We start from the raw sequence: 12,560 nt of genomic DNA, 5'->3' as shown, positions 1-12,560 counted from the left end.
TTCACTTTTTAGGGTTTCTTTTTCACTTTTTAGGGTTTCTTTTTCACTTATTAGGGTTTCCTCTCCACTTTTTAGGGTTTCTTTTTCACTTTTTAGGGTTTCTTCCTCACTTTTTAGGGTTTTTTCCCCCATTTTTTAGGGTTTCTTCCCCATTTTTTAGGGTTCCTTCTCCACTTTTTAGGGTTTCTTCTCCATTTTTTAGGGTTTTTTCCTCAATTTTTAGGGTTTCTTCTCCACTTTTTAGGGTTTCTTTTTCACTTTTTAGGGTTTCTTCCTATTTTTTAGGGTTTCTTCCTCACTTTTTAGAGTTCCTTCCTCATTTTTAGGGTTTCTTCCTCACTTTTTAGGGTTTCTTTTTCACTTTTTAGGGTTTCTTACTATTTTTTAGTGTTTCTTCCCCACTTTTTAGGGTTTCTTCTACACTTTTTATCTTTTCTTCCCCATTTTTTAGGGTTTCTTCTCCAATTTTCAGCGTTTCTTTGTCACTTTTTAGGGTTTCTTCCCCATTTTTTAGAGTTTCTTCTCCACTTTTTAGGGTTTCTTCTCCACTTTTTAGGGTTTCTTTTCCACTTTTTGGGGTTTCTTCCTATTTTTTAGGGTTTCTTCCTCACTTTTTAGAGTTCCTTCTCCACTTTTTAGGGTTTTTTTTCTCACTTTTTAGGGTTTCTTCTTCATTTTTTAGGGTTTCTTCCTCACTTTTTAGGACTTTTTTTCCCCATTTTTTAGGGTTTCTTCCTATTTTTTAGGGTTTTTCCCCACTTTTTAGGTTTTTTTCCCATCCCTCTGAGGGATGAGTGAGCAGAAACTATCAGGGGTTACAAATCTCACAGTGAAATTTCATTTTTTTGATCCAATCCTCCAAATAAATCACAACCTCCCTGGTTTTTGGCTTGGGAGTGCAGCTGAAAATCTCCCAGCCACACGGAACTGCTCCAAAATGATGAAATTATTACAAGTTTTCCTGGGAGAAGGAAAAAAGAACATTATTTTGGCAGCTCACGGTCCCTGAGGTGATTTTTTAGCCCTAATAATTAGTGTTGGAAGGTCAACACAGGTTTGGTTTTTTTTTCTGCACTGGATATCTCTATTTAAATATATTTTTCTGCAGTGGATATCTCTATTTAAATATCTATTTAAATATATTTTTCTGCAGTGGATATCTCTATTTAAATATCTATTTAAATCTATTTTTCTGCAGTGACTATCTCTATTTAAATAAGATTTTTAAAGCTGATTCCAAGTCTTAATTTTATTTTTTTTTACTATTTTTAATAGAGTTTATCTTGACTGCCTTTCTTCCTCTTCATCCTCCAAAAATGGGTTAAAAACTCAAGAAATCTCAATAAATCTTCTTTGATTGATTTTTTGTGGCTCTCCTGCCTTTCCCCCTGGTGTAAATCTTCCTAATCCAAATTTTTTCCCTGCCTGCTGTGGAAAAAAAAATCAGAGTGGTGGAATTTAAAGCAGCAGAAAAACCAGAAAAGTTCAGCTCATTCCAGATGTGCTGGTAGGGATTATTCCAGTGACAGAGTCTAAAAAGAGAAATAAAGCAAATTATTAAAACCTCCAGAATTAAATTATCTCTAAAAAAACAATGTTTCAAGCTTATAGACAGATGCATTTTGCAAATCTTTACTGAAATAAAAGGTTTTTTTAAGTAGTTGATTCATTCATTTTAGATTATTTTAAAATGAGGGAATTAAAACAGAATTAAATCAAAATTAAATCAAAAATTAATTCAGAATTAAATAAATAATTAGATCAGAATTAAGTCAAGAATTAAATCAAGAATTAAATCAAGAATTAAATCAGAATTAATCAAGAGTTAATTCAGAATTAAATCAATAATGAAATCAGAATTAAATCAAGAATTAATTCAGAATTAAATCAAGAATTAATTCAGAATTAAATCAAGAATTAATTCAGAATTAAATCAAGAATTAATTCAGAATTAAATCGATATGAAATCAGAATTAAATCAAGAGTTAAATCAGAATTAAATCAAGAGTTAAATCAAGAGTTAATTCAGAATTAAATCGGAATTAAATCAAGAATTAAATCAAAATTAAATCAAGAGTTAAATCAAGAATGAAATCAGAATTAAATCAGAATTAATTCAGAATTAAAGCAAGAATGAATTCAGAATTAATTCAATAATGAAATCAGAATTAAATCAAGAGTTAAATCAGAATTAAATCAAGAGTTAAATCAGAATTAAATCAAGAGTTGAATCAAGAATTAATTCAGAATTAAATCAAGAGTTAAATCAAGAATGAAATCAGAATTAAATCAAGAATGAAATCATAAATAAATCAAGAGTTAAATCAAGAATTAAATCAGAATTAAATCAAGAGTTAAATCAAGAATTAAATCAGAATTAAATCAAGAGTTAAATCAAGAATTAATTCAGAGTTAAATCAAGATTTCATTCTTGATTTAATTCTGATTTCATTGTTGATTTAGGTGTCCCTGCCCACGGGAGTTTTGAGGTCCCTTCTACCCAAACCATTCTGTGGAACCAATGAAGAGAATCAAATGGATAAAATCTGATTAATCTTAATTTTTATTTCTTTAAATTTGTATTTAAATTTAATTTTTATTTGGGGAAATAACAGGAAACTCTGCTCTCAGGGCTTTGCAGGAAACCTGAAGCAACCAAAACCAAATATTTTACAAAGATTATCATTTCAAAAGCCCAAATTCATGAATTATACAGGTAAAAGATTCTGTGTATTTTTAGCACATGGAAATAATAATTTGATCAGCTAAAATTTTCCACAATGGAAGATTTTATATTTTTTTTAGCTGTTGTACCAGATTTTATCTGCATCAATGTTCTGAGCAGTGTTTTATTTAAGATTTTATTTAGGATTTTTTGTTGAGGATTTGGGTCCTGATTCCTCTGGTTAAAAAGAGTTATCAGTGCAAAGCAGATTTTTATATATATTATATATAAAATATTATATATTAAATATTAAATATATATATGTGTATATATATATAAAATTTTATATAGATTATGTATAATATATATTTTATATATTATATAATATATAATATAAAATATATGTATATAGTATATTATATTAATTGTATTAATTATATTATGTTACGTTACGTTACGTAATATTATATTATATTATATTATATTATATTATATTATATTATATTATATTATATTATATTATATTATATTATATTATATTATATTATATTATATTATATTATATTATATTATATTATATTATATTATATTATATTATAAATATAATATAATATAATATATAAAAATCCAGGCATTTTTTCTGTCATGAAATGAGAAAAAAAATTCAGTAATTTTAGTATTTCATCATTTCCAGCTCACCCAGCAGAAATACCTGCCCGTGACCAGAACTGGTAGAGGCCAGAGAAGCCTATTTTAATTAAAAATAAATCAAAATCTTACGAAAAATATCTAAACCTGCTGCCAAAAATAGCAATAAACTTCCTCCAGCACTGAAAACCTTCTGGGGCATCAGCAAATATTAAAAGATTAATCTCCTTATTGCATATTTTTAATTTGAACAGAAATATATTGCTCAGTTTTCCTGAGCCTGGCAGAAAATTCGAGGCGGTGTCACACAAAAATCCAACTTCTTTTATTTATGGCAACCCTGCAGGCTGATCTGCATCAATTTGGATCCTGAAATTCAAATTATTCCTTGCCTCTGGCTGCGTGCAGGTGGAATTAAAGTCGTTTGGATGTCTCATTGCCCTGACTGATTTCAGCGGTTGTTTGCGTGGTTTTAATTAATTTAATTTTTCAGAATCACAGATTTAGAGCATCATTAGGGTGGGAAAAGACCTCTAAAACTTCTTAGCTCAGCATTTTATTAAGGGTTTCTCTCATTTCGCTGCTTCTCTTGGGTTTAAATCTGGAAATGAAGTGGTGTCCACAAAAATTTACCAGAATTGTTGGTTTTTAGTTGTTTTAAAACAAATTCTTCACTTTGGGAGCTATTCCACAAGGAGAGGGGTTAACCTCATCCCACTTGGGCTGTGATAAATTAAAAAAAAAAATTGAAAAAAAAAAATCTCAAATTCTGATGAACCTCACCCCACTTGGGCTGTGCTAAATTAAAAAAAAAATTTTAAAAATCTCAATTTCTGATTAATGTCACCCCACTTGGGCTATGCAAAATAATAATAAAAAAAATTCTCAATTTCTGATGAAACTCACCTCACCTGGGCTGTGCTAAATAATAATTTAAAAATCTCAATTTCTGGATAACTTCACCCCACTTGGGCTGTGCTAAATAATAATTTTTTAAAATCTCAGTTTATGATTAATCTCACCTCACTTGGGTTGTGATAAATAATAATAGAAAAAAAGTCTCAATTTCTGATGAAACTCACCTCACCTGGGCTGTGCTAAATAATAATTTAAAAATCTCAAATTCTGGTTAATTTCACCCCACTTGAGCTGTGCTAAATAATAAAATAAAAATCTCAATTTCTGGTTAACTTCACCCCACTTGGGCTGTGATAAATAATAGTAATAAAAAAATCTCAATTTCTAATGAACTTCACCCCACGTGAACTGTGCTAAATAATAATAATAAAAAATCTCGATTTTGGATTAACCTCACCCCACTTGAGCTGTACTAAATAATAATAATAATAAAATCTCAATTTCTGATGAACCTCAGCTCACTTGGGCTGTGCTAAATAATAAAAACAAAAAAAATTCTCAATTTCTGATGAACCTCGCCGCACTTGAGCTGTGCTAAATAATAATAATAATGATGATGATGATGATGATGATAATAATAATAATAATAATAATAATATCCCAATTTCTGATTATCCTCACCTCATTTGGGCTGTGCTAAATAAAAAAAATAAATCTCAATTTCTCTCTAAGTTGCCCTCTGCTGCTCTGTGTTCCCGGTGTGACCAGAACTTTATTTTTGGGTGTTTCAGGGATGTGGATCCCGACTCCGGCTGTTCCCACCTGCAGCTCCCAAAGCCGCTCCCACCTCTGTCCTCAAGGACCAGGAGAGGCCACCAGGAGCTGAACGTGCCCCGGGCTGCCCCCGAGAGCAGGTGAGCTCCTTTTGGGGTGGGATGAACTGAAACCATCAACATCCCGATTGTTGGGGAGGATGAATAAATATGATGGCCTGGCAAAAGATTTACAAAAGTACAGCCAGGATGAAAACAATCCCCTCTTCTGGTTGGACAATGCCCTTACCTACAGGTAGGTCCAAAAGTCAAATGGAATGTTGGATCTCACCCCAATGATTGGTTCATCCCACACCTGTAACCCTCCCCTGAAGCATCAGGTGTCTGTGACCCCATTGGCCCAAGTCTTGTTCCAGCCCACCTTGGAGCGCCCTGATAAGGGGTCTCCAAGGGGCCAGACGCTGTCTTGGAACTTCTGTTCTCTTGGAACTTCCGTTCTCCTGGAATTTCCCCTCTCCTGGAACTTCCGTTCTCTTGGAACTTCACCTCTCCTGGAACTTCCGTTCTCTTGGAACTCCCCCTCTTCTGGAAGTTCCCCTCTCTTGGAATTTCCCGTCTCTTGGAATTTCCCCTCTCTTGGAACTTCCATCCTCTTTAAACTTCTGTTCTCTTGGAACTTCCCCTGTCTTGGAATTTCCCGTCTCTTTGAACTTCCCCTCTCCTGGAACTTCCCCTCTCTTGGAACTTCCTCTCTCTTGGAACTCCCCCTCTTCTGGAAGTTCCCCTCTCTTGGAATTTCCCGTCTCTTGGAATTTCCCCTCTCTTAGAACTTCCGTTCTCTTTAAACTTCCGTTCTCTTGGAATTTCCCCTCTCCTGGAACTTCCTTTCTCTTGGAACTCCCCCTCTTCTGGAAGTTCCCCTCTCTTGGAATTTCCCCTCTCTTGGAACTCCCCCTCCCCTGGAACTTCCGTTCTCTTGGAACTTCCTTTCTCTTGGAACTTCCCCTCTCTTGGAATTTCCCCTCTCTTGGAACTTCCTTTCTCTTGGAACTTCCATTCTCTTGGAACTTCCTTTCTCTTGGAATTCCCCCTCTCCTGGAACTTCCCTTCTCTTGGAATTTCCCCTCTCTTGGAACTTCCCCTGTCTTGGAATTTCCCCTCTCTTGGAACTTCCCCTGTCTTGGAATTTCCCCTCTCTTGGAACTCCCCCTCCCCTGGAACTTCCGTTCTCTTGGAACTTCCTTTCTCTTGGAATTTCCCCTCTCTTGGAATTTCCCGTCTCCTGGAACTCCCCCTCTCTTGGAACTTCCCCTCTCTTCGAACTTCCCCTCTCCTGGAACTTTCCCTGTCTTGGAATTTCCCCTCCCCTGGAATTTCCCCTCCCCTGGAACTTCCCCTCTCCTGGAACTTCCCCTCTCTTGGAACTTCATGATAAAATATTCCTTCCCCTTGAAGGCAGTGACAGAATTCTCTAAAGCTTCGCCAATACCTCTGGTAGCAAAAAATTCCCCGTTTCTCATGGAATGGTTTTATTTTACCCACAAAAAGGGATTTTCAAGAGTTTTCTTTGAAGGGCAAAAGGTGCTGAGAGAAACTCGGCGCAGGTGTGGAAAACAAGAATTGGAGTGAGAAATGTGGCGTAAAAATCAGATTTATTCTCTCTCTGCATGATTAGCACGGTTCCTGCCGAGTGGCGTTTGGGAGAGACGATGAGCTTGAAGTTCTTCAAGAGTTCAACCAAAAAATCTTGAAATTTGTGGTCCTTAAATTGCACTGAGTTGCCTCTGAGCAAGAGTGGATTTTTCTCTGGAATTATGGAACCTCCCTGGAAGTGTCCAAGACCAGGTTGGAGAGGACTCAGCAGGACAGTACTGGTGGCATTTAGGAGATCTCATGAGCTTGAAGTTCTTCAAGAATTGAACCAAAAAATCTTGAAATTTGTGGTCCATAAATTGCACCAGGTGCTGAACCCCAAGGTGCCTCTGAGCCAGAGAATGGATCTTTCTCTGGATTTGGAATTTTGGAACCTCCCAGGACGTGTCCAAGGCCAGGTTGGAGATGATTCAGCAGGACAGTGCTGGTGACATTTGGGAGATCTCATGAGCTTGAAATTCTTCAAGAATTGAACCAAAAAATTTTTAAATTTGTGGTCCTTAAATTGCACCAGGTGCTGAACCCCGTGGTGCCTTTAAGCAAGAGAGTGGATCTTGCTCTGGATTTGGAATTTTGGAACCTCCCTGGAAGTGTCCAAGACCAGGTTGGAGATGATTCAGCAGGACGGTACTGGTGGCATTTAGGAGATATCATGAGCTTGAAATTCTTCAAGAATTTAACAAAAAAATTTTGAAATTTGTGGTCCTTAAATTGCACCAAGTGCTGAACCCCGTGGTGCCTTTAAGCAAGAGAGTGGATCTTTCTCTGGATATGGAATTTTGGAACCTCCCTGGAAGTGTCCTGGAAAAAGCAGGAAAGAGAGGGAGGTTTTATTCCTTCTAAGCACCTAGGACATCTCAATTCCTTTCACAGGATAAAATGTTCCTTTTCCAGAATAAAGTATTCCTTTCATGGAATAAGATATTCCTTTTTCCAGGATAAAATGTTCCTTTCAGAGGATAAAATGTTCCTTTCAGAGGATAAAATGTTCATTTTCTGGGATAAAATATTTATTTTCTGTGACAAAATGTTTATTTTCCAAGATAAAATATTCCTTTCACTAGATAAAATGTTCATTTTCTAGGAAAAAATAGTCATTTCACAGGATAAAATGTTCCTTTTTCCAGGATAAAATGTTCCTTTTCCAGAATAAAGTATTCCTTTCGTGGAATAAAATATTCCTTTTTCCAGGATAAAATATTCCTTTTCCAGGATAAAATGTTCCTTTCAGAGGATAAAATGTTCGTTTTCTGGGATAATTTTTTTTTTTTTTTCTGGGACAAAATATTTATTTTCCAAGATAAAATATTCCTTTCACCAGATAAAATGTTCATTTTCTAGGAAAAAAAAAATTATTTCACAGGATAAAATGTTCCTTTTTCCAGGATAAAATGTTCTTTTTTCTAGGATAAAATATTCCCTTTTCCATGATAAAATATTCCTTCCCCTTGAAGGCAGTGACGGAATTCTCTAAAGCTTTGCCAATACCTCTGGTAGCAAAAAATTCCCCATTTCTCATGGAATTTCCATGTTTTTACACCACATTTTTACTCCTTGCAGGAAGGACAGGGTGGAATTATTTTGGATTTCTGCACCATGGATGAGGTCAGGGTGGATAATCTTTGAACTCCCTCCCAGATTCATAAATCCATCAATCCATCAATCCTAAATCTCTGAGCTGCCTCAGACCAGAGACATTCTGGAATGTCTGAAGCAGTGCCAGAGAAATCTTTGATCGATCAAAACATAATCCATAAACACAACAAAAAAACTTTTAAAAAATAAATTTAAAACTTATTTAAAAAAAAAAATCACAATTACAAATTTCACTGAACAACTACCAGCCATTCATAAGAACCACAAAAAAAAACATTTTTTCATATTAAAAAAATAATCTTCATAATATTAACAAAAAAAAAAAAAAACAACCATTCTAAGGCCTTTTCCTTGCTTTCTTTGGAATAATGGATGAAATCTGGATGGAAATGGGAAGTTTTTATCAGAGGAAGCTCCAGTGGGGTCTGAGCACTCAGATTTTGGCTCTGGATTTTCTGCAGTGAAGAAATTTGGATTTTTTTTTCTGCAGGAGATACAACAACCCAGAGGTGCTCCTCGAGGTTTTTGCTCTCCCTGGGGTTTACAGCAAACTTTTGAAGGAATTTTTAAAATTTATTTACTTGGAATTCTTCCTTGCAGTGCTGCTCCATAAGTTTGGGAATTGCAATCCAAGGAGCTCCAACCCCGATCTGCTGCTGGACCTCGTTATTGGCCCTGATTAATTAAATTCTTGATTAATTAAGTCAAGCAACACAAATTGAGAGTTGTGGGTGTTGCCTTTGGGAATCTCCCAAAGTTCTGAGGGGATTTGGGATGGGGTTTTGTGGCATGGGAAGTGCTGGGGTTCATTTCTCAGCTGAGCTTTGGAGGTGAAACATCAGCACCTCTGTCGGACACGATGAATTTCCTTTTTTCCTCCTCTTTTAAAGCAGATTTTTATTTCTCCCCGCAGCTCCAGGGAATTTGGGCGTCTCAGGGGACGCTTTTCTGTCCCACCTGGTGCAGCTCCTGCCAGAGCAGAACAAGTTGTGTGGACCAAGTTTCCCATCCCTCGGAGGCACCTCCCTGGAAAAGCCAGAGCAGCTGGAAAAGGAGTGGACACCTCAAAAGGTCGGTGCCAACATCACCAAGAGCATGGAAGTAAGGAAGGAGAAAGAGGGAGGACAGGGCAGGGCCAAATCCCTCCATCTTAAAACTTCTGACCCCCATGTACAAAACTAAAACCCCCCTGTACAGCACTCAAAAATTCTTCCCTCTATTTTGTGACTTCTACTCTAATATCTAAACTTTTGTGACTCCTTGTTCTTCCTGCAAGGTTGGTAAATCATTCCATGGCTCAAACCCAAAATCACAGCTGTTTCCAGCTGCCTGCCAGGGTCTCAAATGCTTCTGACCTGGGCCTGGAACCTCCAAAAATGTCTGAGGGACATTTTGAGTTCCAACAGCTTGGGAGGGATCTTCAAAATTGTCGGAATCTGAGGTGTTGATGATCCCGAGATTGCAGAAAGTCTCTGTCTGTCAGCCCCGTTTCTCTTAAAGAAGAGCCATAATTGGTCTGTGCTGGTTTCAAGGTTGTTTATTCTGTTTATCTCTAACATGTTCTGCTGCCCTGCCGCAGCTCTGTCCTGCAGGGCAGCGTGTGGGGCTCTGCCCTCAGTGGGATGTTACAAACATTAAATACCACAAACTACCTGTGCTGGATTTACAATAACGTGCCAATATCTGTCACCTACGTTGGACAGTGTGTCCCCAGCCTGAACCAACAGAAAAATGCCAACAGCACAGTGAAACATGGAGGGCATGAAGAAGGAGAAAAAGGACAAGACACACCCAATTTCCTCCATCTTGTCCCCTTTGGACCCATTATCTAGAAACCTAAAATTTTACTTTTGCACCCGTGCCACATTTAATTATTCCTTATATCAAACACTCAGAGCTTGTAATTGATCCTGTAAGATTGAAAACTCTTTTCCATGGACAGAGATCACAGCCAGTGTCTCTGGGGGCTCTGTCCAGGGGGGTTCCTGACCCCTGCCACGGTCCCAGACCTGCCAGGGCAGCCAGAGGGAAGCCCTGGATTCCTACACAAAATCATCCCTGCCATGGTGGGGGACAATTCCCACCATCCCATATTGCTCCAAGCCCCACCCAATGCTGGACACTTCCAGAATTCCAAATATTAAAAAAAAAAAACAAAAACAGTGACTGATTAGAGTGGATGAAGTCAAGATATTCCCCCAAAACCACTGGAAATCTGTGGTAAATCTTCACTTTTCATTGGAATAAAATCCCTCTTTCCTTCTCTAATTCCTGCAGAGGCTGGTGAGAACCTCCTGAGGAAATCCAGCAAGGCCAAGTTGGGGTCTTCTCCTGTCCTGCCTCGAATCCCACCTGGACAGACAAACACGAACCCCTGACGGCCACATCCATCCCGATTTCTGTTCTGTCACACTGACTCTTCCTAACCCTGCTTTTCCATCTCTTGCTCTTCAAAATCTATCAAATATTATTGCTGAATCCATTTCTGATTAACTCTCAAAAAAAAAAAAAAAAAAAAAAGGGTTATTTATTTATAACTTTATTAAAAAGCAATTTCTGTGTTTCCCAAAGCCAGAAATTATTTCCCCGGGCACTCTCAGTTGGGAAATGGTGGAGATTTTTTTTCTACCGTGGAATTGTATCTTCCATTAATTTTATAGATTTAATTGAGGTGTGGAAGCACCAGGGCATTTGATAATATTGTCTGTGTTGTAGGACTGGTGAATTATTTAGAAGAGGGATTTTGTGAAAAGTTCAGAGGGAAATTGGGAGCAAAACCAGTTCAGAGTTGGGGCTTTTTTAAATAAAATGTGGTTGAATCAAAATTATTTGATTTGCAAGTGGATTTAAACAACCCAGCGAGGAGCCATCAGCAAAAATGAGAATTACTGAGAACCAGCTGAAGGGGGGTAGGAAGTGAGTGAAGATTTGGGTTTTCACAAGACAATAAAACTCCTGAATTAACATTTGTCCTGATTAATTTTTGTTGCCTTCTACTTCCAGAGCCTTTTGCCTCAGCAGGTTCCTCCTCAGAGCCCTTTCCCTGCACAGAAAATGGGATTTTGTCCCAGTTTGGAGCCATGGAAGAGCCAAGGGTTTTGTTGATTAAATTGGATGAATTACACCAAGCAGCTCAGGGTGAGTAATTCAGATTCAGGGAGCCTCAAATTCCAAAGCTTTTTAGGAAGCATTTCCACGGAGCGGGATCCTCCAGCTGAAGATCAGCAGCTCTTCCAAGGCTCCAGATTTTCACGTTCAGATTTTCATGATTTTCTGGATTTTGGCAGAACAAGAAGTGATTCCGTAGCCCTGGGGCACAGGGAGCTCACAGCCAAAACTGGGAGCTCCCAAAACCCCAAAACTGCAAAATTTTGGGGTTTTCTTGGCCAAGGCAGTTCAGTGAGGACTGGATTGAAAAACCATCCAAAATCCTGCAGCAAACCATGGAATCATGGAATGGTTGGGTAGGAAGGGACCTTAAATCCCATCCAGTGTCCAGGACATCTCCCACTGTCCCACGCTGCTCCAGCCTGGCCTTGGACATTCCAGGGATCCAGGGGCAGCCCCAGCTGCTCTGGCAATTCCAGCCCAGACAGGAATTCCTCATTCCCAAAATCCCACCCCAATCTCCCTTTCCCAGGGAATTCCCTCCATTCCCAGCTCTCCCAGCCTGGCATTGGATCCATCCCCACTCTGACTCTGCTCCAGGAAGGAATTTTGGGATTTGGAGGCTTCACTGGGAATCTCGGAACTCCAGGAAGGGTCTCCCTTCCCTTTGCCATCCCCAACTTCCATAAAAATCCCTCGGGATGGATTCTGGGCCTGCTTGATCCCAGAATCCCGGAATGGTTTGGGTGGGAAGGGACCTCAAAGCTCATTCCAGGGACACCTGCCATGATCTCAGGGTGCTCCAGTCCTTCCTTGGGCATTCCAGGGATCCAGGGGCAGCCCCAGCTGCTCTGACAATCCCAGCCCAGCCAGGAATTCCTCATTCCCAAGATCCCATCCATGGCTGCTCTCTGGCAGTGGGAGCCATTCCCTGTGTCCTGTCCCTGCAGGCCTTGTCCCCAGTCCCTCTGCAGCTCTCCTGGAGCCCCTTCAGGCCCTGGAATGTGCTGGAAGCTCTCCCTGGATCCTTCTCCTCTCCAGGGGAACATTCCCAGCTCTCGCTTCCAACAATAATTATTATTTTGAACAGCGAAAAATTTCCTCGGCACCGAATCCTTAGGAAGTGCCTCTAACTGGCGTTTTAGGGTCACTAAATGACCCCAAAAAGTCAATTACGCGCCGCTCCTCACCACAAACAGCGCCGGAGCCGCGCCTCCCCCTGACGCCACCTCAGCGCCGCCATTCCACCCAGAACTACA

The 12,560-nt window shown here is 38.8% G+C and overlaps 1 protein-coding gene and 1 long non-coding RNA gene across 5 annotated transcripts in view; one reads left to right on the top strand and one right to left on the bottom strand.

Moving 5' to 3' along the window:
- LRGUK (leucine rich repeats and guanylate kinase domain containing) overlaps positions 1 to 11,157 on the top strand; it is a 54,293-nt gene extending 43,136 nt beyond the window's left edge. For 2 of the 4 annotated variants that reach the window (XM_072918458.1, XM_072918475.1), the window contains 2 exons: positions 9,107 to 9,264; positions 10,471 to 11,157. In XM_072918458.1, the coding sequence (XP_072774559.1) occupies positions 9,107 to 9,264; positions 10,471 to 10,571 (259 nt within the window). In that variant the 3' untranslated portion in view covers positions 10,572 to 11,157. Of the gene's footprint in view, positions 1 to 3,567; positions 3,764 to 4,962; positions 5,268 to 9,106; positions 9,265 to 10,470 lie in introns of those variants that run through there. The other 2 variants (XM_072918463.1, XM_072918470.1) reach the window with 2 other exon arrangements.
- Positions 1 to 12,517, bottom strand: part of LOC140680581 (uncharacterized) — a 43,682-nt gene extending 31,165 nt beyond the window's left edge. The window contains exon 1 of the long non-coding RNA XR_012051926.1: positions 12,060 to 12,517. This is a non-coding gene — a long non-coding RNA (uncharacterized lncRNA). The remainder of the gene's footprint in view (positions 1 to 12,059) is intronic.
- Between the last annotated feature and the right edge of the window lie 43 nt (positions 12,518 to 12,560).

The sequence above is a fragment of the Taeniopygia guttata genome, chromosome 1A (genome assembly GCF_048771995.1).
Source record: "Taeniopygia guttata chromosome 1A, bTaeGut7.mat, whole genome shotgun sequence".
Taxonomy (NCBI): domain Eukaryota; kingdom Metazoa; phylum Chordata; class Aves; order Passeriformes; family Estrildidae; genus Taeniopygia; species Taeniopygia guttata.
The sequence above is the reverse complement of the archived record's forward strand: the minus strand, read 5'-3'. Positions and strand labels throughout refer to the sequence as shown.